General features: G+C 40.2%; 1 protein-coding gene across 3 annotated transcripts; it reads right to left on the bottom strand.

The window, feature by feature from the left end:
- Positions 1-22: 22 nt before the first annotated feature.
- SEPTIN2 (septin 2) lies at positions 23-25,455 on the bottom strand. Of its 3 annotated transcripts, none has more exons than XM_077349033.1 (13): positions 25,322-25,455; positions 19,769-19,798; positions 18,729-18,849; positions 14,803-14,889; positions 13,389-13,512; positions 12,057-12,191; positions 11,046-11,163; positions 9,929-10,030; positions 8,553-8,698; positions 7,249-7,332; positions 6,200-6,257; positions 4,500-4,612; positions 23-3,012 (listed from the first exon to the last, which is right to left on the bottom strand). In XM_077349033.1, the coding sequence occupies exons 2-12, from the start codon at positions 19,775-19,777 to the stop codon at positions 4,508-4,510; spliced, it is 1,089 nt and encodes a 362-aa protein (XP_077205148.1). In that variant the 5' UTR covers positions 19,778-19,798; positions 25,322-25,455; the 3' UTR covers positions 23-3,012; positions 4,500-4,507. The 3 variants fall into 3 exon arrangements, with proteins under 3 accessions (XP_077205148.1, XP_077205147.1, XP_077205149.1); XM_077349032.1 differs by having other exon boundaries at positions 25,291-25,438; XM_077349034.1 differs by lacking the exon at positions 25,322-25,455 and adding an exon at positions 25,058-25,217.
- Between the last annotated feature and the right edge of the window lie 17 nt (positions 25,456-25,472).

The following is a 25,472-nucleotide window of genomic DNA, read 5'->3' as shown; positions in this document are numbered from 1 at the left end:
CAAAAAGACTGAACACATAACATGTTATGTTATTTTTATTAATAGTCTTGGCTAATTTCAGAGTACAGAAAATCAAATGTGTTAATATGTGTATAAAACGTAGCCCTTGAGTATCCAAATATAAAAAGTACGTGTTCTATTAAAAAAAATGTCTGAAATAGCTTTGTAGATGCATCCTACAGATAACTTTTTGATGTCAAATATCTGTTTCTCAAGTTCAGAGGATGCTCCAGAAATAATGCTTTCATATTTTCCTTCAAAGCTAAATATTAGAAAGGGGCTTGTAGCAGGAAGAGATACAGATTAAAGAGCTATACCAGGCACAGAGTTCGTAAGTCTTATGGAACAGAAATTTCACTTGGTTGAAGAATGTTCAGAAAATTAAAAAATTGAGATATCCTAAAAACGTAGTTTATAACAGCTTAGTAATTATTAAAAAGTAATTGTTTTGACACTTGTATCAAAACACACAAGACACTTCAAAGATACAATTCCACAGGTATACTAGACTACATAATAAAGTCCTAGTCACAGCAACCAAAACACACATGCAGGTGAACAGAATCAGTTTCAAGCAATTCACAAACATAGCAGTTACCCTGATGGTGTAAAGAAATCGAGATATATTGTGTACAGGGTTATACCAGCTATTTGGCACACACTAAAAGTTCACATTTTTATAATACTTGTAACAGTTTATTTCAGTGCTATATTGTTTATTATAGCAACCATCTTATATAGACACAGAAGGTTGGATCCAAGCCTTCTGCAACCCAGCTGTTCACTATGAATGGAGCAAGTTTGTTCAAAAAACATTTTTTCCTTTGCAGTCTTGCATTAGCAACTTGCTCAGTTATGCAAGGTGGGGAGGTTCTGCCAACTCCTCCCCTTGTTGCAGGAATTAACCCCACGACTGCTTCTGCAACCAGTGCAGTATGACTATCCCACAAAGTATACAGAAGATTTTAGTTTTGGGGGAGGGTATGAGGCTACAGACAAAAGATACTAAAATTTTCTGACCTACTTATAAGCAAAGTTCCTTGCTAATAGATTTAAACACAGCCAAGTTTCAGTGTTTCCATTTAAATTACAAAAATACATACTTTGCGTATCTACTTCAATATTTTTGCATATTTTTAAAGAATTGATTTTTGTTTAAAAATAAGGGTATTAAGATACATTTTGCTTCCTTTCATGCTAATTAGGGTCAGTTATGGCAGGTCTAGATCCAGAATGACTTAGAGACTAAGATAATGATTATAAAACATGTAAGATTAAGCTATATTGAGAGAATATACATGTAGTGATGGAACATGATGTCTGATTAAATATAAATGTTCAGCCTTTTGGCACAGGAATACATTGTTTCAGCAGTTACAAATTATGCAGTAGCAATAGTTAATAGTTTGTCAAGTAACCGGAGGAGGGGGGGGGATGTGAAGATTCAGAAAAGGAAGACATGGTAAGCAATTTTCCTCCATTGCAGCTTTGCAAGTTTTGAATTGAATGTTAGAGAAATTTTTTAAAACCCAGCCCCAACCTGTTGTTTCAACTACAGGAAAAAAAAAAAGGTCTGGCTTAAAGGGATGTTTACTTTTCTCTTTAAAAAGGGAAAAGGGATCAGGGAGTTTTTCATAGCATATAACATAGGCATGTGCAATTATATTCATGCCATTTTCAAAGGAAGCAACTTCAAACAGAAACTTTCTCTGCTATCCCTAAAAGAACGAAAATTACTGCTGTTTGCTGAAATAAACAAGTTTTTAGTTTACTCTGCATGAACATTTTTTTGGTTTGGTGATGCCAGTGGGGCTAGAACATTTATTTTTCACATTTTTCTGAATCATCTTTTTAAGTCAAAATACAGTATACGGACATGAAACTTACCAGAAACAATAAATACACAGCACTGACCAGGAGAACTTATGCAAAACATCCAACCTGGAGATTTCCAAAGTGTTATTTATACATGTTTCTTAAGCTACAAGGATAGAGGGCACAAAATTTAGTTTTGCTCTGTAATTCACTTCCCCTTGTTTTGTGAATGTTGAAGTTCAAACTCTTTTTAAAAAATTCATAGAAAAAATGAAGTGCTCACATCCACTCAATTTGGGTCTGAATGGTTAAGGAGAACAACTTAAATCAGGATGCATTTGGTCTCCACATACTTAAATGGGGTTTTGGTTCCGCTTTGTTTTTAAAAAAAGCAATTGCTCAAAGTCTACAGAAAAGTAGGTCCCTGAAGATGTGACAAAATGCCTTTAATATTTAATACTGATTTTTCTTTAGTTGACCCGACAAAAGAACATGCTTGGTAGTTACTTGACAAAATTAAGCTTTAGAACAGCAGAGTGTTCACAGGCACAAATTGTCATGTTATTAAATATTAAAAAATGGCACTAAACAATTACTTATTTTGTCATTTGCCCTGCTAGAAAGCCTCTGTGCAAAACTCTCCATCCCCAAAAGCCTCATATACATGAGACTTTGTAGTTTTTCCCAACAAAATCTCAGCACTGCTGTCATGTGACCAAATAATAACTTTGGCTGCCCGGGAGATTTGGTTTTCATAGAGGGTTTTGTATTGAATAGTGGATTTTATCAAGTACTACCTTACACAGGGAAGGCTATGGAGGAAGTCCAAATTGAACAAGTATTTTGGACTTTGGTGTTGGTCAGTTGATTTTTCAGTGCAAAACAAACAAACAAAAACACAAAAACACAATAATTAATAGTGGTAATAATCCATGCTATTAGATAACTTTAGAAAAAAAATCTGAATATTAGTATACTCCATTGTAATAAAAACAGCTCAGTAGAAGAGTAGTAAGTAAAATTGCCACATTAAAGAATTAAAATGTAAATTGTTTATAAAGTAGGCATTAAGAAATGACAGTCACATATTTGTCCATTAAATGCAAATGGGAGCTCCTACATCACTGCAGAGTAACAGGCATTTCTCTCCACAGAATACATCACGGCATCTCAAGAGCCTCTTGTTAATGCAAATACCTGACAAAATAAACAAACTTTTTAGTAAGTTATCCACTCTTTCCTCTACAAACTTTTATTTTAACCAGTACAACATTTGAATCATCTCATACATAACGGGTATCATTACCATTTGGAGTACATGTTACAATACTTTAGTTTTAAAATTGTGGGATCAATGCAAAGCAGCCATATGATGCTATTTAACTGTTTCAGCATTGGTAAAGAAATTCTAATCCAGCAGTTTCCTCCCCATCTCTTACTTTACATCTGTTGGGTGAACTAATTGTTCTAATAAACTAGAATGACTTCTATCCAGCATGGTAGCTTTTATTGTCTTGGAGGGGGGGCGAGAACCAAGAAAAAAACACACAAATATCTAACTCTTATAGTAGAATTATTCAATTTCTTTATCCTCCTCTCATTTCTAATTGCTCCATGATCAATGTGAGCTACATCCTAATGTTTCAAGGCAATTTTGTTTCTCAGGCAGAATCAGAAATTTGGTTATTCTTTATCTGCAAGATGGGTAGGTGTATGTATGAGGGTCTGAATACTCTTCCTCCTCTACAATGTGGGCAAAGTTCCTTTAGATCAGTGGTCCCCAACCTGCGGGCTGCGGCCCGGTGCCGGGCCGCGGCTCCCTCTCCCCGCAGTAAAAAACTTCCCGGGCCGCAAGCTTGCGGCCCGGGAAGCTTCTTACTGCGGGAGGGCGGGGAGAGGGAATCAGGGCCAGCCGCGCCCATGCGGGCGCGTCCCGATGCGTGGGCGCGTCACCCGGGCGCGGGCCGCGGGCGCGGCCCGATGCATGGGTGTGGCCCGCGGCGCGGGCCGAAGCGTGGGCGTGGCCCGCGCGGGCCGCAGGCCGCGCCCCAATGCCCTGCCGGTCCCCAACCTCAGAAAGGTTGGGGACCACTGCTTTAGATTACACTCTTTGTTCCATGCCTCTCTTTTTCTTTGCCTCACAACTAAAGTCTCTTGTGATCAACCAGAGCACCTCGTTTGGTGAAGTTTCAGTGCACTGATTTAGAATGCAACTTATGCAGAACTCAGAGGTACAATTTCCCACGCCTATCACCTTGTAACCTTTTAACTCTCCATTTTTATGTAAGTCTTTTAAAACAGAGGAAGGAGCCAAGATAGTTTGCACTAAATCAGTATAAGGATACAAGTACAAAGTATAAAGTAATGAAACTCAATATATGGTCCTTCTGGATCTTTCCAATATAGAGGAGCTGCAAGGCAACATGTGTGGCACATAACTGGGGACTGGGGAGCCACCACTGAAATTTTTTTACATTTGAGTAGGAATTATCAGGTTTCTGGCACAGTACAGAAACAGCTAATTTCATTTTAAATAAAAACAATCCTTTTAGATGTAACAGACAACTGAACTTATCCAGAAGTCAACATTTGCATTAAACTGGTATTTACTTTCCTATAGTGCTTAACCTGCATAGCAATATTTTTATGCATACTCATTTTAAGATTTATAAAATAAAACTTACCAAATCATTTAGACTTTGTGCCCATGGAGCATACCACTATCTCCTTCACCTCCTTGTCTGTGCATCTGCATCTGTGCCTGCATCCTTGCAATCATCTCTTGCATGCGGCGGAGCTGGGAAAATAAAAAAGCCCACTTAACCTTTCTTTTTTTATCAGTATGGCTCCTCTAGAATCATAGAGTTGGAAGGGACCTCGTGGGTCATCTAGTCCAACCCCCTGCACTATGCAGGACGCTCACATCCCAATCGCTCATCTACTGTAACCTGCCACCCCTTTGCCTTCACAGAATTAGCCTCTCTGTCAGATGGCTATCTAGCCAATGTTTAAAAATTTCCAAAGATGGAGAACCCACCACCTCCCGAGGAAGCCTGTTCCACTGAGAAACCACTCTGTCAGGAGCTTCTTCTGGATGTTTAGATGGAATTTCTTTTGAATTAATTTCATCCCATTCATTCTGATCTGTCCCTCTGGGGCAAGAGAGAAACTATGTTCTTCAAGGAATTGGATCTGAGACTATAAACCTCAAAGCCAGTTTACAATCTGTCTGAATTCCTAAACTACAAACATTAAATAGGCTGGTCACAGTTGGTGGTATCCTTCCATTTCAGTGTTGAAGTCTGTAAGCACTTATGGCAAGCATGAATATTTGATAACTTTGAAGCTTGGCTTAATATCTACAGACCTAATCAGAATTACTGCCTTATGTTTGTGGACTTCGAAGCATGTATTCTAATAAGAATTGCACTGTCAGTGCTAAAAAGGGGCAAATGAAGGCCCTCAAAGTCCTTTTCTTAAGAGAGCCTTGTTGAATTGTCATGATGTGACTAAACTGCTTCTGCTTTAAATATTACGTTTAAAAAAAAACAAATTGAAACTAATTAGCTAAGATGGTAGCAATTTATGATTGCAGACTTCAGCCTGTTTGTTCCACGAATTAGATCAGTTAGTTGTTTTTATTCCCACATTACTTTCTAATGCACCAAGGTCCCTCTATTTTGCCTCCCTTTTGTGCAACAAGTATTTATTATTGTGTGTATTGTTGCATGTCAGCCTTTTGCACCGAAGTTAAATAATTCCAGATCTGTACTTCAGAAATCCATAAATGGAGAACATAGTCAGTGTTAAGATTCAGAAAATAGATACGTAACAATCTGTCTTGTGTTTTCGCCTTAGAACTCCAAGGCTGAACTGTGTGATGCCCAACTCACTTTTTTACTAAATACAGTAGTACTTGTAGCATCAGCCTTTTAAGCGGTATGTTACAATAGTTAAGGTTGCAGTCTTCTGGATATTATGATCTCAATGGGACTTGCTTTTGGTCAGTCATGCCTTTGATTATAGTAAGTTTTGTTGATCAATCAGTAGGCTACATTAAGGATGCATGCATACTTTGATCTTTATTTTTGGGACTGTTTTGATCCTGGCATATTAATTCGATATGGAATGGGGAGGAAGAAAGCTGTGTCATATTGTCTGCAGTAACCTTGTTAGCTTGTAACTTTACAGGGGTTTGGAGACCAAGACTTATGAAGAAAGGCTGGGAGAGCTTGGTGTGTTTAGCCTAGAGAGGAGACTGAGAGGGGATCTGATAACCATCTTCAAGTATTTAAAAGGGTGCCATGTGGAGCATGGAGCAGAATTGTTCACTACTAATGCTGCTGCTGTGTAAAGTATTTTAAACTAAAAACAATAACCTTACTTCAGCTTCCTTTTCCAGCAAGATTTGGTCTTTATTTGCTTCCTCATCTTCTACCTTCCTACATAAAGTGGGGGAAATGAGAAAAGAATTATTAACAAATATGGCTTTTAACTTCTTATATCTAATAGTCAAGTATGCCCCTGAGGGAATATTTTAAAATATATAGACCAGAGAGAGGCATGAAAGGCTAAAGTATATACCTTCTGCAGAAAAAAACGTTAAAAAGAGTACCTACATCCAAACGTCACAGAGGAAGACAAATGGGTGGGATTTTGGGTATTCTTGACAATGAAAGAAGGGAAGGAGAAAGGGAAGGAGAAAAAGTAAGGGTTAGGAGGGTGGATGACAGGCAAGCAAGCAGAATGGAAGACAGAAGAACTAGAAGAGGGGAAATGCAGGAGGGAACAGGATTTCTTCTTCCTCCCAGTTCCTCGTGAATTTGGTCTTACATATATGAAAAACATTTAGCTAAAAACTTGTCTGCATCAGGAATGTAAATGTATTTTATAAATATTCATTAATTTTTTTAAAGCAAAGATAGATGAGAACAAAGCAGACACCTGGGGTTCTGCAAAGGGGCCCATCATTTATTTGTAAGGACCAGAGGAGAGTCCTCTCTCATGCCCAGCCAGCTGATGTAGAGAACACAACCCATTCAAGTTTCTCAAAATGGGACAGAATTATCTTCCCCATTTCAAAGGGTAGAAGTTTATAGGGCTATTGCTGTCCACAGTCACCTACCTTGTAGGTCACATCAAAACACAAGCAAGAAATCACAGACTCGTTGTCAGGATCCAATTGCTCAGCCCTAGATACTGAATATGACTGTGACACCAGTAAGGTAGAGTTCTAATATAGTTATCATAGTTACTTTAGGCATAACAATGAACTGGCTTTCACTGTATTTTTCAATGCAAAGGAATTCACTACAGAGATGTTACTCTGTGTTCAAAGACACCAGCAGCTTACAACAGTTTTAAATTGAATATCAGGCATTTAAGTTTTGTGTGATGCTGGTCTTTCTATAGATCCAAATATGAGGTACCAACCTGCCACCCTTCTTAAGTCTTTCAGAACGGAAGTTTTCATAATGAAGGTCTTGAGTTACTTCCTGGAGATCTTGCATGTGGGAGCTGGAATCACAAAACAACATCATGTTCATTCTTAAGGGACTAATACCTTTATGCCCAAACATCTGATTACATTTATTTACTTTATATCCTGCATTTCACAAAAAATGGGGAACCAAAGTGACTTACATCTTTCTCCTCTCCTCCATTTTATCCTCACTACAATTCTGAGAGGCTGAGAGTGTGATTGGGCCAATGTCACCCACTAAACTTCCAAGGCATAAGTGGGGATTTAAACCTGGAGTTCCCAGATTCTAGTCCAACACTTCAACCACTACATCATGGTGGCTCTCACACACTTGCTCTTTTTGTTAAACCTTTTTGCAAGTTTCTCACATCATCATATTACTTATGCACGGTTTATTTCCCCTAGTCCTTCAGTTGTAGCTAACTTTAATACACAGAGCCATGTCAGGCAGCCAGGGGCCAAATTTACACACAGAAAGCCTACGGGCATACATCTGAATATGTGTTCCTATTCTGCTCCATTTAATCACTTACTCTCAAAGATCCAAAAAATGGGATGACAGAGGGGAATGAACAAACATGGAAGCTGAGATTTAGTCTTTTTAGGAACACAGAACAGCTTTGAAAGAATGACAGAACTGTACTGGGTATTGAAGTCTTTTCCATGATCACAAGAAAAACTGGTTCAAATAGACTTTGCACAGAAGAACTCAGGAATAACTACTCTGTGTACATCGGTTTTACAATCTGTTATCTATAGATACCTCTGCATTTATTTAATGTTCTCCACTATCACTTGCACTGTGCTTCATCACAGAAAAATCATGGAAAAGTATTACGAATACCCAGACAATACTCCAAATAACCAACAGGAAAAAAGTATATGGTATGTGAAGCATCAATAATGCACACAGCTAAATTACTTCCTGGTCACAAATGTTTTTAGGCCACCCACTCACTAGTTGCATACCTACTTACTCCATTGTCTCCTTGTTTTCAGCCTTATAAAATCATTGCAACTGGAAAACTAATTTGGGAAGCAAAAGTAAGCAAAACAAATGTATACAATTTACTTATTCTAACATTCTTAAGTACAGAAAGTCTTTTGTATAATTTGTTCATGTTCTACTGTTTTAACAGATATTGAGAACATTTTATTTAATGTGATTACAATTTTTAGTACAGAGAAAGAGTGGGCTTTTCTCTAAGAAGATAGGATGAACAAATAAATATCGAGGTAAATTCAATATGCTTACATTAGCATGGTTCTTAATTTTAAGAAGTCATTGTGCTCTGGGTTCTCTACTTCAACAACTCCCCATGGATAGAGACGACCTCTGACCTTTTTACCTTTAGCTTCAATAAGTTGATTGGATCCCACTACACAAAATGGAATGCTGGCCTGAAATTGAGGATTTAAATCGTTATGATAACATTGTATCTTCCTGAAGTAGTAGGACGTTCTGTAATCTTCAGTACCATACTAAATACTTATAAAAGGAAAACTATCTTCAACCACTTAAGCATAATAACAGAGCACAGATTACAGTGTTATATGAAGACACATCTGGAAACTGTAGGAAAATGATCAAAGTATCCAATTTATTAGTTTTACAATTAAATGCTGATTTTTGGTAAAATCTTAAAATGGCTTTAAAAATTAAAATAAAATAAAATAATACTTATTTGAAACATTTATATCCTGCCTCATCTCATCCTCAAGGAAACTAACAATGGAACATCAGGCTGCAGGAACATAAGTCCAACTAAAAATATTTTTAAAATTTACAGAATTAAAAATAAAAACACAAATTTGTCAAAACAGCTTACCTTCTACTAAAAGCTCTCTAGAATAAGTATGTGTTACCACCTTCTGGCAGACCATTCCAAAGGACAGGACCCACACCACAGAAAAAACCTGTGACCTGGCTGCTATCATATAGAAAGCTAAGGGTGGGTATCATAAAGAAAGGCTGTCTGGAGAATACAGTTGGTACATGGTCGTTTACCAGGAAATTAGATTCAACAACTGTGAGGGCCCTAGGTTATTAACGGATTTAACGGTAATCACCAATACTTTGAATGTGAACTTGAAGCAAAAAGAATCACAGTACTTGACACAACACTGAAATTATGCATTCTAAACTGTTTTCTGTTTATATCAAATGGTAAAGGAAATATAATGGAATCTTGTGGGACCCTGTGGAACAAAGGTCACAGGAAAGAACAGCACTCTTAGCATCACTTAGACCCCCTGACATGAAGAAGCCACCATGCTTTCAATCACCTTGCCCAACAATGTAATATTGGTGAATGGCCAAATTATTAAAATGGGGTTGTGTCAAGAGAGATTTTAGAAGTGGTCACATTTCTTCCTTAAGTGGCATGGGAACCACCCTCCACCTCAGTGAGGTATTTATTGCGTCTACCATGCCCTTGGCCTGCCCTCCATACTCAGTTATTATCTGCTATGAAAGGCAATGGTCAAGTATGCTAGTTGCAGGTCTTATCTCTCAGGTCTGTACAGAATAAGAAGTATTCACAAACAGGGTTGCCTCAGAGCCTACCAACAATTAATGCAGTGGTCTCTATAAATGATTTATATTACAGTTACCTGATAAACAGTTTTTACCTTCAGAAGTCTGGTCTGTTCTTTAAAGTCTTCATCTTCATCAGAGTCAACATCCGGCAAGTGATAAATCTTGATGCTATGCTCTTCAATTTCATCCAGAATCTGAAAGTAAATACACAAAAATCCTGATCTAGATTCCAAATTAATGAATCATAGAATCATAGAGTTGGAAGGGACCTCATGAGTCAACCCCCAACCCCCAGCACTATGCAGGACATTCACAACCCTATCGGCTCATCCATACAATGAGCATACAATGTTTTTTTCCCAGCCCCATTTTGCACTGCATTCCCTTGTACCTAGAGAGATGGCTTTAGAGATTCTGGGGCCCAGGCAAAAGTAAAAAAAAATCAGATTCCAGAATGAATGCACCTGCCCCTTGCCAGGGAGGAAGGAAAAAAAACTTGATTGACCAAGTCCCTTCTCCCCATGTTACAAGGGCAGCTTTGGAGCTTGGCTGGCTAGACACCTCGACCTAGGACATCCTCCCTTAAGAAATACAATAAGATTTAGATTGCAGAAATCTGAAGGAGCACCTAAAAGATAGCATAAGCATTAATATAGCATGTTAAAACAATACAGAAAATACATAGCAGGAACAACACACAGTACGTATTAAACAATGTAGTCCACAGTCCATATACTTTTACCAAAGCATCTTTCTGACACTTTTCATTACAGTACAGTTCAAATTACCCATGTAAAAAAGCCCTTTTTGAACAATTCAGTTTTTGCATTGTTTGCAGAAAGGTAGGAAGGTGCCTTTCTAATATCATCAGGTAGGTGACAGGGAAGCACAACAGAGAATAACATCTACAAGCAATTACAGGAATGCTCTAATGAGCAAAGCTGTTATGGTGGCATACAGGAGAAGCATAAGGTGGTCCTGTAGATATGAGTGACCAAGGGCTCTATATGTGATAATATTCTGAGCTAGGTAATAGCAAAGGGGGCAGGGTGAAGGTGTACACTCAGCTATATTTCATGCCAGGCTCCTAAACCCCTATGTCCACAGAATTAAGTCAGAAATCAGTATTACTTCAATTCTCTCTTTTGTTGGCTCTACTAAGCTTCAACAAAATGCCTCAATGTTTCTCTAGCTATATGAAACACTCACCCTTTTCTTCAGCCTCTCCCGCTCCTTCAGTGTAAGGGTATCAGCTTTTGCAATTACAGGCGCTATATTCACTTTGTTGTGTATGGCTTTCATGAACTCAACATCCAAGGGCTTGAGACTAAAAATAAGTAATAATGATAATAATTTTAAAATATTCTTATATCCCACCCTTCTCAGTTGACTCAGGGTGGGTAACATCAGAATAAAACAATATAAATATAATACATATAACACATTAAACAATTACGTTCAAAAATTAGTCAAATACATTAAAATCACCTATTCTGAATATTTAGATCTTCTGAGGGTTGGGCGGTGTTTAATCAGTGGATTAGATCAGTGGTCTCCAACCTTTTTCAGGCTGAGGACCGGCGGCAGCAGGGAGGGTGATTGCCTGGCTGCCATGGGCAGCTGGACCGCGCATGCACCATGTGCGGCCGAAAATGCGCATGCGCAGCCCTGCTTCCCTCTCCCCCCCCCTCCCACAGTAAGACGCTTGCCGGGCCGCAAGCTTGCGGCCTGGGACGTTTTTTACTGCAGGGGGGCGGGGAGAGGGAGCCGCGGCCCAGTGCCAGGGCCTTCGCAGCCCAGCATCGGGCCGCAGCCCGGTGGTTGGGGACCACCGAATTAGATGGTTCTCAGACAGAGAGGGCAGCATTTGCATAATGTTATTCCGGTCCTTTATTTTGAAGGCCTCTGGAACTGTTTCTCAGAGGGCCCTGCTGTCACTAGGGAGAGCATTCAATCAGGCCAGTTTTGAAAAAGCCCTGGCCAAGGCCATTTTTCTTCTCTGAGGCCAGGGACCCTCCACTCATTACATAACTCATTACACAGTATCAAGCAAACAAAAATCTTCCAATAAAATTATTAATTTCTCTTTGTTTAAAGCCATTTTTAACTTCATTACCACCCATATTGAACAATAGCAATTCTAATTTTTAGAATATTGCTAAGTACAAAGATCAAATCATTAAGCAAATGCTTTCAGTACAAATCCATAATAATGCCTACCCATGTCCAAATGGTGAAATGAAATAGAAACAGCAGTGAACTCGGTTATCGACAATATGCCGCCTGTTCAAGCCACTTTCATCGTGAAGATAGCGTTCAAATTGCTCATCAATATAGGAAATTATAGTCTTGAAACTGTAAATCAAATATGAACAATTAATCTAAATAAATATTCAATCCTTTAAAAGGATGGTTGGATTTAAACAGTGAACAAAGAAATGGCCCTGAGCCATTTTGGGAATGCTGAATAAAAATTTAATAAATAACAACAATACCAATAAATCTCAAAAGAGATTAACACTCCTGGCTAATGAAAAATCTAGAATACTCTTGGAAAAGCCACTACAAAGAAGTATGTGTGAATTATAACTAAAGAAAATACTTCCAATCCTGGGAATAACTACTAGAACCACAATGCTTATTACAGCGATCTCTCCAGCCTCAATGACATGTTCAGACCAATATATACGGATAACTTACTTTTGCTGAGAGCAGCATGCAACCCTTTCATTGTAGTTTGTGGTTTTATTGGAATAGAAAGGCTGAGAAATTATCAAGTCTGCTTTTAAGGAAAGGCCTTAAGGAAAGGTCCAACATTACAATGAATTCTACAGAGTTAACAAGCTAAGGAAGGGTAAAGACAGCTCCAAAGCTTTCAAGAACATTATAAGGAGGCAAACTGCACCATTTGCCATGCTTAGTTAGTAGAAAATTCCTGCACAAGTCCATACACACATGCTCACAAAACAGCATATATACTGGGGTGCAGGAAAAAACTTTACATAAGACAAGTTCCAACAACATTTTTATCCCATGCCATTTTCTAGAAGTTATTTATTTACTTTATTATAATTGTATACTGCCACTCCCATGAACTGGCTTGTGGCAGTTCACATAAAACATCATATATATAACACACATTAAAAACTTACAATATATAATATTTCATCAATAACAATAAAATCCCATTAAAATTGTATCCATTACAAAAGTACTCCCACAATAGCATAATGGCTAAACAAAAGTAAAAAACAAACAAGATGGTGATAAAAACAAACAACTCCACCTCCCATCACTCATACTTCAGGGTAGAGGGCATCTCTGTTCCCCAAGTTATCAACAATGTTGGTTAGGCTGAGTGAGTGGCACACGATCACCCAAAAGTCACCCAGTCAGTTCCATGTTCAATAAAGATTTGAACACTGGTCTCTTCAGCACTCATTCATCTGAGTGGAATGTTGTATGCAAGCTTGTTTGACTTTAAGATGGCAGACTTCACAACACAAGTATGCACTGCCTTCCTGAAGTGAAACTATTCCACTACATACATACCAGTCTCGACAATTGATAGCATCACCATATCCTGGTGTGTCCACAACAGTCAGTCGGAGCTTTACCCCCCTTTCTTCTATTTCTACAGTTGAAGCTTCAATCTGCACAGTTCTTTCAATTTTCTCTGAAAGGCAACAAAAACTGATCTCAGAAAGCTATTCAAAGTAAATCTTGAAGCAAAATCAGGAAACAGCAACTATCATCCTGCAAGTCTGATCAAAATATAGATGAAATGCAAACTATGGTGCATTAATGTTTTACTTATCAGCTGAAAAATGGAATTACAAAGCAAAGCAGTGCTAGATTTAAGTTGGGGTTCCCAAAGTGGACAGTATGCCCCCCCTCGGGTTGTTGGAGGGATCTGGAGGGTTGTGGTGAGGGATCTGGGAGCAGTAGAGAGGCAGCAGTCTAAGTCTCCTGATCTGGCTACATTTTCTTAGCAAGAGATGTTTCCGAGGTGGCTTGCCACTGCCTGTCTCCGGGTAGTAGTGACCCACTTCCTTGGTGGTCCCCCATCCCAGTGATGACCAGGGCCAACCCTGCTTAGCTTCCTGAAGAAAAAGGCTGCTTCAGAAGGTGTGCTGGATGTGATCATATTCCTGCTTCATTCCTCTCCTCAGACTCTGTCCTTCTCAACTCCACCCCAGATCTCCAGGAATTTCTTAATCCAGGTTTGGCAACCCTTCTCCCAAAGTCCCTATCGTTGGGTAGTTGGAAAAGCCTTCTCCTGCTTGCTCCTGGCCATGGGATCTTCCATTGCTTGCTTCTTTCTCTCTCTCTACCTTTCTCTCCAATGAGGATCCAAAGTGGATTTTACAAATGTCTTTTACAAAGAACTTATTTTTCCCCTTAGACTAAAATATGGCTGCTGCAATAGATCTAACACCAGGAAATATGTGTGTGAGGGGTATGAGGGATATGGCCTGCACCAGCCTGAAAAAGTTGGGGAACCACTGATTTAAGTCAAAGACATCCAATGTTACCCTCCCAGTAACATACACAGCTTCTGGCTAAAATTGTGAAGAATTGTGAAATCTCTCTATAAATTCACTTCCCGATCATTTTTTGTTTGTTTGCTCTACCTCTTGTAACAGCAATTTTGGGGTTGTGCTCACCATCCTGTGTCAGAATTCCAAATGTGCTCAAAAAGGCTGGTCAGTACAAGGTATACATTGTGGTACATAAGAAGTTGCACATTGCATGACTGCCAATTCTCATCAGAAATTCTACATTATAGTCTGATCTACACTTGGATCCTTTGTAGAAAAGGAGTCTCCACAAAAAAAGAAAAAGTACTACCAAGGTTTTAAGGAAGATTCGACAAAAAATATATATAGCCTAGACATCATAGCACTGGGAAATGTGTTGACATACATATGAAATAATTAAGAAATAAGAAATAATTAATGATTACCAGCTGCTCCTGGGATTATTCTTTCTGGATAGAGATCTGTTAAGAACAGGCTATTTATTAGAGTTGATTTTCCCAGCCCGGACTCACCTAAAAATCAACAGGAAAATAAGTTCATAAGCACAAATAACATAGCCTTTCAGAGTCTGTACTCAAGATTACCCATATTTTGAGTTGTTTTCTTCATCAAACTGAATTGTACTCTTAACTTGGAACACTGTTGACAGTTTATGTCATTAATGAAGAACAGTCCCCTGGACTGGTCCAAAAGTAAGTCAGTCTATTTCTTATAAATCCAGTCTAGAGGTTACTGTTGCATGGATCACTGTGACTAGGTGTTCCAGGGCCAAGTAGGATGCCAGCTGTGCTACTATGACCCATGGAATAAGCCTCGTTTCGAGGACGCACTATTCCTCATAATATCCTCACTCTCCATGACAATAGACAAACTGGAAGTGAGATGCTCCTCCTTGAATATTTTACAGATGTTGGTCTTGGCTGCTGCAGGCTTCAGCCTCAAAGGAATAAATCTGTTCACTGAACTGAGTACAGTACCCACAACTTCATTTCTGTAGGCAGATACAGAATTCGGTACAATGTAGAGGTAACCCTTGCTGGCTTTTAACTTTCATAACTGGTTTTGGCTGGCTCCCCGGTTGTTGTTTTTAAAGATTCCTTGTTGCTAGTATTACGCTTCTTCATTGGGACTCCTCTGAGCTCTAATACTGTCCAATTTCTGTTGCAGTTTATTAGGGAAAAATTATACAAAAGGATTTGACAGTCAGCTACAATGGTCAGCAAGAGGCTATAATAAAAGGTGATTATATCAGGTGACAAAAGATGGTGATTAAAGGGACCTGAAAATGAGCATTGATTAAAGGGGACCAAAAGTTATTTGAGATACTTAGGGAGCTGGGTACTGACCTACTTTAGTGCCTGATAAAATCTACAATTACCTATGAACAAGCAATTTATTTAAAAACACACTACTTTTGTTCATTTCAAGTGTAGGGGGTTAGCAGAGGAATATACACTTTTTGAAAAGAAAAAAATAAACGACATACAGTACAGGTCTTCTAAATCAGTGGTCCCCAACCTTTTTATCAACGGGGACCACTCAACACTTGACAATTTTACTGAGGCCCGGTGGGGGGTGGTAGTTTACTCCTCTACTCTCAACCACTGCCCTAACGCTCTCTGATCGCTATGGTAATGTTTAAACATCCCTTCAAAATAAGATACAGACACGCCACAACAATGAACATAAGGAACATTTTATTTTCATGGAAATTTTAACTCTTGACAATGACAAATCAATGGGAACCCTGAGCTTGTTTCTCTGCAACAAGATAGTCCCATCTGGGAGTGATGGGAGACAATGACACCCAAAGTGTGTTGTAAAGGGCTGGGGGGGATGAAGTAAAGGGCTGGGGAGGGGGGAAAAGGCGTCCTTCGTGGCCCACCTCCAATTAGTCGACGACCACATGTGGTCCGCAGCCCACAGGTTGGGGATCACTATTCTAAATGGAATTAAGAATTTGAAGATATTCATATTTTCTTTTTAATGCATCGCCAATCTCTGATCCCTCAATGCAAGATACAGAAAGCTCAGCAAACTATTTACAATGGATCTCGGGCTCAAAAGGCTTTCTTGCAGATGTTCTCTCGGCCAAGAACACTGGATTCATTCAGCAGTTTTAGGTTATCAACTAACATGGTGGCCAATTCTAGATTAAGACAAGAATGAACTCTACTACCATATTTTGCAGAAAGGATTTTATATTAGACTGTAGTTTAGACAAGATGAGTTTAAAAAGTGAATAATCAAGCAAATAGTTAAGTAGAACCATTAGAAACAAAAACTGCTTCATAGATTATAAACTGAAATTAATTTTTTCAGGTGATTGATCCCTAAGAGAATTATATGAGAGCACATATTTACTGATTTGTAATCAGTATGTGTGTCTGCATATGTACATATGAGAATAAAGCTACAAATACATGCAAGAATCCAAATAGAAAGTTAAGTTACATCTGATTGGTTTTCATTTAATCTGTCAGCCAAAGCTAAAATATTTATATGCCTCCTCTCACATGGTAAAGGTAAAGGTATCCCCTGTGCAAGCACTGGGTCATGTCTGACCCTTGGGGTGACGCCCTCTAGTGTTTTCATGGCAGACTCAATACGGGGTAGTTTGCCAATGCCTTCCCCGGTCATTACCGTTTACCCCCCAGCAAGCTGAGTACTCATTTTACCGACCTCGGAAGGATGGAAGGCTGAGTCAACCTTGAGCTGGCTGCTGGCATCAAACTCCCAGCCTCATGGGCAGAGCTTCAGACTGCATGACTGCTGCCTTACCACTCTGTGCCACAAGAGGCTCTCACATGGTAGAAGTCAGCATTTGCTATGGAATTAGCAAATGATATTACATTCAGGAAAAGTGAAATGTTCGAGTGACTCCATGTAACAGTTAAATGATGCTAATATAACAAGTTTTTATTTGTATTCTACCCTTCCCTGGTGGGCTCATGATGATCAGACAATAATGCCTAAAGCATATCATACACCCTTCTTTGATTATAATAAAATTCACATGTCAACAGTTTTCAGTGTTCTAGCCTTCTTATATTTTAACAGTCTTATACATGCTATAAAGGGCTGGATCCAGGGCAAAATTTCCACAGACTGAAGAAAGGGGCAATTTCTACCAATTCAACTCTCTTGCTGCGGACCTCAAACTCCCCTTAATATGTTATTCCTATAAGTCCCCATCCTAGGAGCAGCATTTTAGGAATATAGCAAGTAGGAAAAGGTGAAATGTCCAACTCTACTGACAAAAATTCTTATCATCAGCAGATATTTTCCACAGGAACCAGGCTACTGTTTTAAGTCACAGCCCCATTCCATATAAATTTTGAATTAATTTGCATATAGCACACAGGGTCCAGATTTTTTCCCTAATCAAATATTTTAATTCAAGTATTTATTGTTAGTGGTACATTCAACTAATATAGAATACATGTAGAATCTAAAAAATCTCTATTTGGGGCACTTGATAATTTTCCAATTGAAATTTTTCTTAGAAATTCACATCTCTGATCATAACATTACTAAGAGATGCATGACCAAAAAGTAACTTGGTTAACAGTTTCAGGCTGGTGGTGGGACCTGAATAAAGCTGTCTAAGAAAGTTAAAGTTGAGATGATCATAGTGGACAGTTGGCTAGACAGGGTTTTGTGGTACAGCAGCACTTAAGACTTCATGACAGCAAGTGCTAGATTAATTCTTCCCCATGTTATTACCTAGTGAGCAGAAGGGCCTTGAGCCTTAGGATGAGAGCATTTTCTGATCATGACACATACTAGGATGATAGAGTTTGTATATACTATTACAGTCGCTGCCAATAAAAATCCCAGTAATGAGATTTCAACAAGAATTCTCAACAATTCATCTTTCTTGTGGTTTATAAAGCACATGAACCTTCCTAATGTAGGAACAGACCACTGGTCTACATAGCTCTGGAATCTTTGCTCTGAATGGGAATGATCCCTCAATGTTTCTAAGAGGATTCCTTGGCCAGATGTGATATCAGGGGAAACAAAGGGTAGAAATGGAATCCTCTTTATTCTCTTCACAGTATTCATGTTTGGAGGAAACTGGTGAAGTATGATTGTAAAACATGCACTATAGCACTGAAGCTCCAATTATACCCCTGGCTGATGAACATCCAAGAAGAGTCCAGGGGTGAAGTGGGGTATGCAGGAGGGGGAAAAAAAAGTAAAAATAGCCTACCCCTCTTCTGCTTGCTGAAGTGCCTTCCATCAGCAGAAGTTATAATTAAAATCTAAGCCTATGTTTAACCAAACTTAAAAAAATGATGCACTTGCATAAAAGGCTGCTTAAAAGAATTATCAAAATTATTCTTACCAACCACCATAAGGGTGAACTCAAAGCCTTTTTTCACAGATTTCCGATGAACCTGGTTGGGAAGGTTTGCAAATCCTACATAACCAGGTGTTTCTGGATTGGGAAACTGAGCAGGTTGTTGCTAAAAAGAAACAGAAGACTGCATTTGTTTAAATTACACTCTTAACAGATACTGTCACTCTAAAAACCGCATGATAAATAATTGGTGGTTTTTACTCCCATCCACCTATATTTGCCTGAGCAATCCCCTTCCCAACTCCATGTACAGAGCCTGAATTTCATTGCAATCAAGCAGCTGGCACTTAAGCCATCAATCTATAACTCGCAAAAAGTTATCTAAAATTATATATTCAGTTGACAGAATTGATTAGTTTCAGTTTAAAAATATGAAGACTATAATTTTTCAATAAAGAACAAAACTATAATATTGAATATTAATTAGACATTTTCATTACAATGGGAAAAGATCATCCGTATGTACTATAAAGTACCGTATAAATGATAATAGATTTTAGTGAAAATGAGCTAACCCATCTCAAGCTTCAGTAGCATTAAACAGATGCAAACACAAGCAGAAAGCAAGTGGACTAAAAGAAAAACAGCATTTTTGCATTAATCATGAAAACAGTATTGGACATCAGTATAAGTATCCTTTATAAGCAGAAAACATTAGTTGAAGGAGAGTTTCACAGATCCTCTGGACTGCCAAAAGACAAATAAGTTAGTTCTACAACAAATCAAGCCTGAACTCGCTCGAGAAGCAGACTATACTGAGGCTATTTTGTTCATATTATAAGAAACAACAGTCACTAGAAAAGAAAATAATGCTAAAGAAAGTCAGCTGGAAAAGAGGAAGACCCAACATGAGATGAAGTGACTCAATCAAGAAATTCACAGTACTCTGTTAGCAAGATCTGAAAAAGGGTCTTAACAATAAGACATTTTGGAAGTCATTAAATCAGAGGGTCATAAGTTGGAAGTGATTTGACAACATGTATAAATACACACATTTATTAGTTAACAAAAGTAGCATTCCTTACCTTAGACATCTCTACAGAGGCTCAGTCAATCTGTAAAGAAAAACATATTCGGTTTATTACTGACTACAGCAGATTCCATCATGTATGTACACACTATACTAAGGGGATTACCTCTGGACAATGAAATTTTTTTTGTTCTAAATACCCTTGTTTTTACCGGGTTTCTTAGGTACACTCTTTGTGGGAGTAGCCTAAGTGTTGGGTACTTGAAACAAAGGCTGCTAGATGAGTAAGTGAGATGTGGTTTCAAGTTATCATTTATGGTGCAGTGTATTGTACAACAGCAATCAAAAGATCAGGCAGTGATAACAAGCTCAGATAAATAGTTATGGTGATGCCCTTATCTAGGAAACTTACTTCACTGCTTGAACTTTGGCAAATGCAGTGAGAATACCTGACTTTTGAGTAAGCAATAAACAAAGGTGTTGTACCAGTAGAGAATAATAATATCTGATTTTACTTTGTATGAATATATACTAATATTTGTAAGTGAGCTTGTCAATAACCACTGTCTGGCTGCCAGAAGCAAGTAACAATTGCATAATGCAACCATATGGGGCAGGGGTAGTCAAACTGCAGCCCTCCAGATGTCCATGGACTACAATTCTCATGTGCCTCAGCCAGCAAATGCTGGCAGGGGATCATGGGAATTGTAGTCCATAGATATCTGCAGTTTGACTACCCCTGATATGGGGTTTCTTTTTTGTTAGGTCACAAGTGACTATTAGAGGTACATGTGGGCAAGTAAGCTAGTCAAAATGGGCAGATCATTTTTGAGAATTTGTTTGTAAGGCTGTTTTCTCTTGCCCTGAATTCTAGTTTCCTGTTTTCCCACATGATTTTTTCAACTGCAAACTTTTCACAGAAAGTAATTCTGGGCTAAAAATACATCAACCATTTACATACAGAGGGGAAAAAAGCCTCCTGCTTGCAAACGCAGGATGGTAAATCTCATGTTTGCAGCCCTTCATATGGGAGACCCCTCTCACGGTTTCCCTTTGCCCTGTTGCGGCTTATTGTCTCCCAATGAGGCTTCAAGGGAAAACAAGTCAAACTTCTCCCTTCACTCCTTGGCTTATCAATCGCAGCAAGTCACCAATCACGGCACAGCGGTTATCTCGTGGACTGAAAATTTCTTCCCCCTGAACCCCGATATTTTTTTTAAGGCACTCCCATGTTGCCATGCAGTAATGGCACAACATTGAAGCATTTTCAATAAAATATTAACACTTCTGCATTGCTATGGAGAAACGCCAGAATGATACTGCACCCCCCCCCTTTGGGGGGGATTTATGGTGTTTGGGTAGAAGTGTGAAAGGCTGGAGATGGTAACTGGACCCAGATGAGTGATTGTGTATGAAAAGTGGGCTTAATAAAGCCTACACACTGATTGAGAGAGGGCTGCTTCATCACACACACCCTTCCCCATTCATTTCTCACCTCCAGAAAACACAAACAGGACTGTGTTTTTTCCTGCCTAATTTATGAGAGGCTGGACAAGGTAACTGGACCCTGAAGAATGATTTTGTGTAAATGGTAGGCTTAAAAACAAGGAGCACGCATGCCTGGATGATTGGGAGAGGGCTGCTTCGTGATGTGCCCTCCCCTTCTCCGTTCCTTCCCCACCTCCAGAAAACATAAACGGGACTGTGTTTTGCCTGCCTTATCCCAAAAAGGCCATGGGCACTTCAAATAGGACTTTATTTTACCCTTTACAAAGTAGCTTTGCGGTTTTGCAGCAATGCAGACCATTAAAAGCACACCATTAAAAAAAAAACTTGGAGCAGGAAACGGAGAGGGGAGAGTGGGACAATGTTACAGAGACTATTGCACCTTTCCCCCTCTATACGAGCTTGCCCCTGTTTGCTCACCAATGGGATGCAAGATAAGAAGTGGCAAATCGAGTTTTGGTGATTCCCTCATCCCGAGGCAAATCTGGCCAAAACTGGACTGCCTCAGGATGTAGACGATATCATGTGGAGAGGGCTCTAAAACCCACCAGCTACCAGAGGCTGTCCCAGAGGCAGATTCCTTGTGCAGAAACTGTCATTTAGTTCTTGAGATTATATAACATAAATAATTACATTTGGGCATCATCTAATCTGATTTATTCATTGGGGCCTGTCACAAATTCACCTTGGGTCTGTGTGTTTTCATATATATGTTGTGTGTTTTGCTTCCAAGTAAAAGCATATTTCTCTTCAGGTCACTACACTAAGTTACAAAATCAAGCCTTTCATGTAACCAGTGCTTTGGAGCAGTGGTCCCCAACCTTTTTATCACCGGGGACCACTCAACGCCTTTTACTGAGGCCCGGTGGGGGGGTAGTTTACTCCTCTACTCTCAACCACTGCCCTAACACTCTCTGATCGCTATGGTAATGTTTAACATCCCTTCAAAATAAGATACAGACACGCCACAACAATGAAGTGTGTTGTAAAGGGCTGGGGGGGGGGAGAAGGCGTCCTTCGGGGCCCACCTCCATTTAGTTGAAGGACCACATGTGGTCCGTGGCCCACAGGTTGGGGATTGCTACTTTGGAGTATTTTATTTATTTTAGATTTTCTTATACGATAGCAGCCTTAGGGAGAGAAGCTTTAGCAAAATTGGGGATGGAGAGCTGTGAGCAACACAGTTCAGTGACCGAGCAAGGCAGGGGAAAACAGAATAGCATCCAGAGATAAAATGTCTTAAGACATGCTAGGGCTTTCAGAACAGTACAGTAAGTAGTGAAGGAAGTTAGAGAAATAGAGAAAATCACAACAGTGATTTTAAGTTCTCAGAAACTTAAAAAAATCACAAACTCCTGACAGGTGCCCATTCAATCCCCTCATAAAAAATTCCAACAAGGGAGACTCCACCACCCTCTAAAGCAGCTTATTCCATCTACAAACAGCCTTGTCAGAAAATGCTTTCTAATATTTAAGCGGAACCTCTTTTCCTGTAATTGGAATCCACTACTCCTAGTTCTTGTCTTTAAAGCTGCAGTAAATACAGCTGTTTCTTCAACATGTCTACCTTGCCCTATTCATCCCCAAGCTACACTTACCCAATTCTCTAAATCTTTCCTCATAAGGCATGGTTTCCAACCCTTCAACCACTTTAAGTCACCCTCCTCTGAAAACATTCCAACTTCTCAATATTGTTCTTGAACTACAGCACTCAGAACTGAACATAATATTTCAAATGAGATATAGCCAAAGCAGAACAGAGTGGCATTATAACTCCTCTTGCTCTAGATTCTATACTCCTAGCAATGCAGCTTATATATTGTATTAGCCTTGTTAGCTGTCATATTGCACTGTTGGCTAGTATTCAACTTATTGTCCACCAGAATTCCTTTCACATGTACTAATATGAAGTCAGGTATCCCACATCATCTATGCATTACAATTAGAAGAAGAGTTGGTTCTTATATGCTGTTTTTCTCTACCAGAAGGAGTCTCAAAGCAGCTTACATTCACCTTCCCTTTCTGCTCCCCACAACAGACATCATGGGAGGGAGGTGAAGCTGAGAGAGTCCTGATATTACTACTCGGTCAGAACAGTTTTATCAGTGCTGTGGTGAGACCAAGGTCACCCAGCTGGCTGCATGTGGGGGGACGTGGAATCAAACCCAGCTCGCCACATTAGAAGTCTGCAGTCCAAACCACTACACCAAGCTGGCTCTCTTATCCAAATGTAATACTTTACAGTTCTCCCAAGTAAAACTCATTTTTTTTTTTGCTATGGCCAATTTCCCAGTCTATCCAAGATTTCTTTGATTACTAGTCCTTTTCTCTAGGGCAGGGGTAGTCAAACTGCGGCCCTCCAGATGTCCATGGACTACAATTCCCATGAGCCCCTGCCAGCAAATGCTGGCAGCACACACCATGCAAATGCTGGCAGGGGCTCATGGGAATTGTAGTCCATGGACATCTGGAGGGCCGCAGTTTTGACTACCCCTGCCCTAGGGTATTAGCCACCCCGCCCACATTTTACTTTAGCTCTAAAGTTTTTTGAGTTTTACTCTAGTTCTGCAGGAGGTGGGGAAGTTAGAAACTCTCTCCATGCTAAATTCTTTACCTCACCTGTCTCCAAATGGGGAATAAAAAGAGATTACATTGTTCTCGCCTCCAATTTAACCTAGCAACAACACTGTGAGGTAATTAAGGCTGAGTGTATGACTGGTTTAAAGTCACTTAACAAGCTTCCACAGAATAGTGGGGTCTCAAACGCATGTCTCCCCAATCTGAGTCTGGACACTAACAACAAACAGCCCACTGGCTCTTCTGTAAGGAGCCTTTGTTAGCATTCAACAGAGATAAGTCCCATTCTACCACTTCAGCTCCATGGGTAGTCAAACTGCGGCCCTCCAGATGTCCATGGACTACAATTCCCAGGAGCCCCTGCCAGTGAATGCTGGCAGGGGCTCCTGGGAATTGTAGTCCATGGACATCTGGAGGGCCGCAGTTTGATTACCCCGACTCATACAGATAACTCCTATATGTCTGCAAATTGTAATGTCATTTAAAATAAACCTATTAGCTTTATCCTGGGACCCCAATAACGACCCTATTCTAATTCCTAAAGTGCTCACCTTCCTGGAACTCAGGTCCTACGTCTCATTTGAGAACAGTATTCAGAAACGCCACATATGGCTTGGGAGTCAATGAGTATCATCACTTCACTATGGCCAAATAATGGTCACAAATAATTTGGACACACACAACATAGTGGAGGATCGGCAATAACATCACAGAAGTTTTAAAGCTTCCCCCGCTTTCTAAACACACAAAAGGAGCTTATTCAAAGAACCTAATCAAGGCATTCCCCGCCCCGATGTTGCGCATCCTCTCGAACAGCCTTCGACGCCTCTTCCCGCGACGTACAGACATGTTTCCAACCGGAAGCCTGTCACGGTACAGAGCGACCACAGCTGTCCCGCTCTTCACAGGAAGGCTATTTGACCGCGTTCCCTCCACAGGCAGAGCAGGCCGCTCATCCTCTGGAGAGGAAAAGCCACGCTAGGAGAAGGGCGCTGCTGGGAGCGTCTCACACGGCGAGGAGGATGGCGGAAGGCTCGGCAAAGGCATCTGACAAGCTTCTGGGCCCCCCGCCCTACCGCCGGGACCCCAAGGGCAGTCCCATTGCCTCAAGCACTAATCCAGACATCCCTCGGGTGCACCGCCGGATTCGGACATTGTCTGGGGAAGGGAAGGGAAGGGAAGGGAAGGGAAGGGAAGGGAAGGGAAGGGAAGGGAAGCATTTTCCAGAGCTAAAGTTTGCAGCCACTATCGGCCGTGCTACCTTCAGTTTATCCCCACGCCTTCTGGGTCTTCCCGTGCCCGGGCCAGATTCGGCGCGTCCCTCCTTTTTACCGCCCCGTCAACTGCTGGGCTTCACACGACCAAAGGGGCACGGGGAATAACGGCGGGACAGACAAGACCAAGTACTAACGAGGGGCGGGCAAAGACACCGGCAAGTGGCTCCGCGCCCATCCCCGGATCCACGCTTAGAAAGACCTTATTAAGCATCCTCACCTCAAAAGAACCGCCCGAGGCAACGCCTCACCTGGCCGCCGCCCTGACCTCTCCCAGCCAAACCGCCGCCGCAGCCGCCGAACCCGCCCAACGGCCTCACAGTATTTCGCGGCGCATGCGCGCTGGCGACCCTCAACACCGCCTCCTCTCCTGTTGACACGCCCATGCAACTTGTGGCAATA

The sequence above is a fragment of the Paroedura picta genome, chromosome 8 (assembly GCF_049243985.1).
Source record: "Paroedura picta isolate Pp20150507F chromosome 8, Ppicta_v3.0, whole genome shotgun sequence".
NCBI lineage: Eukaryota > Metazoa > Chordata > Lepidosauria > Squamata > Gekkonidae > Paroedura > Paroedura picta.
The sequence above is the reverse complement of the archived record's forward strand: the minus strand, read 5'-3'. Positions and strand labels throughout refer to the sequence as shown.

Coding starts and splice junctions, on each gene's coding strand:
- SEPTIN2 (XM_077349033.1), bottom strand. Junction 14,890..18,728: donor GTTCACCCTTATGGTGGTTG/GTAAGAATAATT, acceptor GTTGATTTTTAG/GTGAGTCCGGGCTGGGAAAA. Junction 13,513..14,802: donor AATAATCCCAGGAGCAGCTG/GTAATCATTAAT, acceptor GTTGCCTTTCAG/AGAAAATTGAAAGAACTGTG.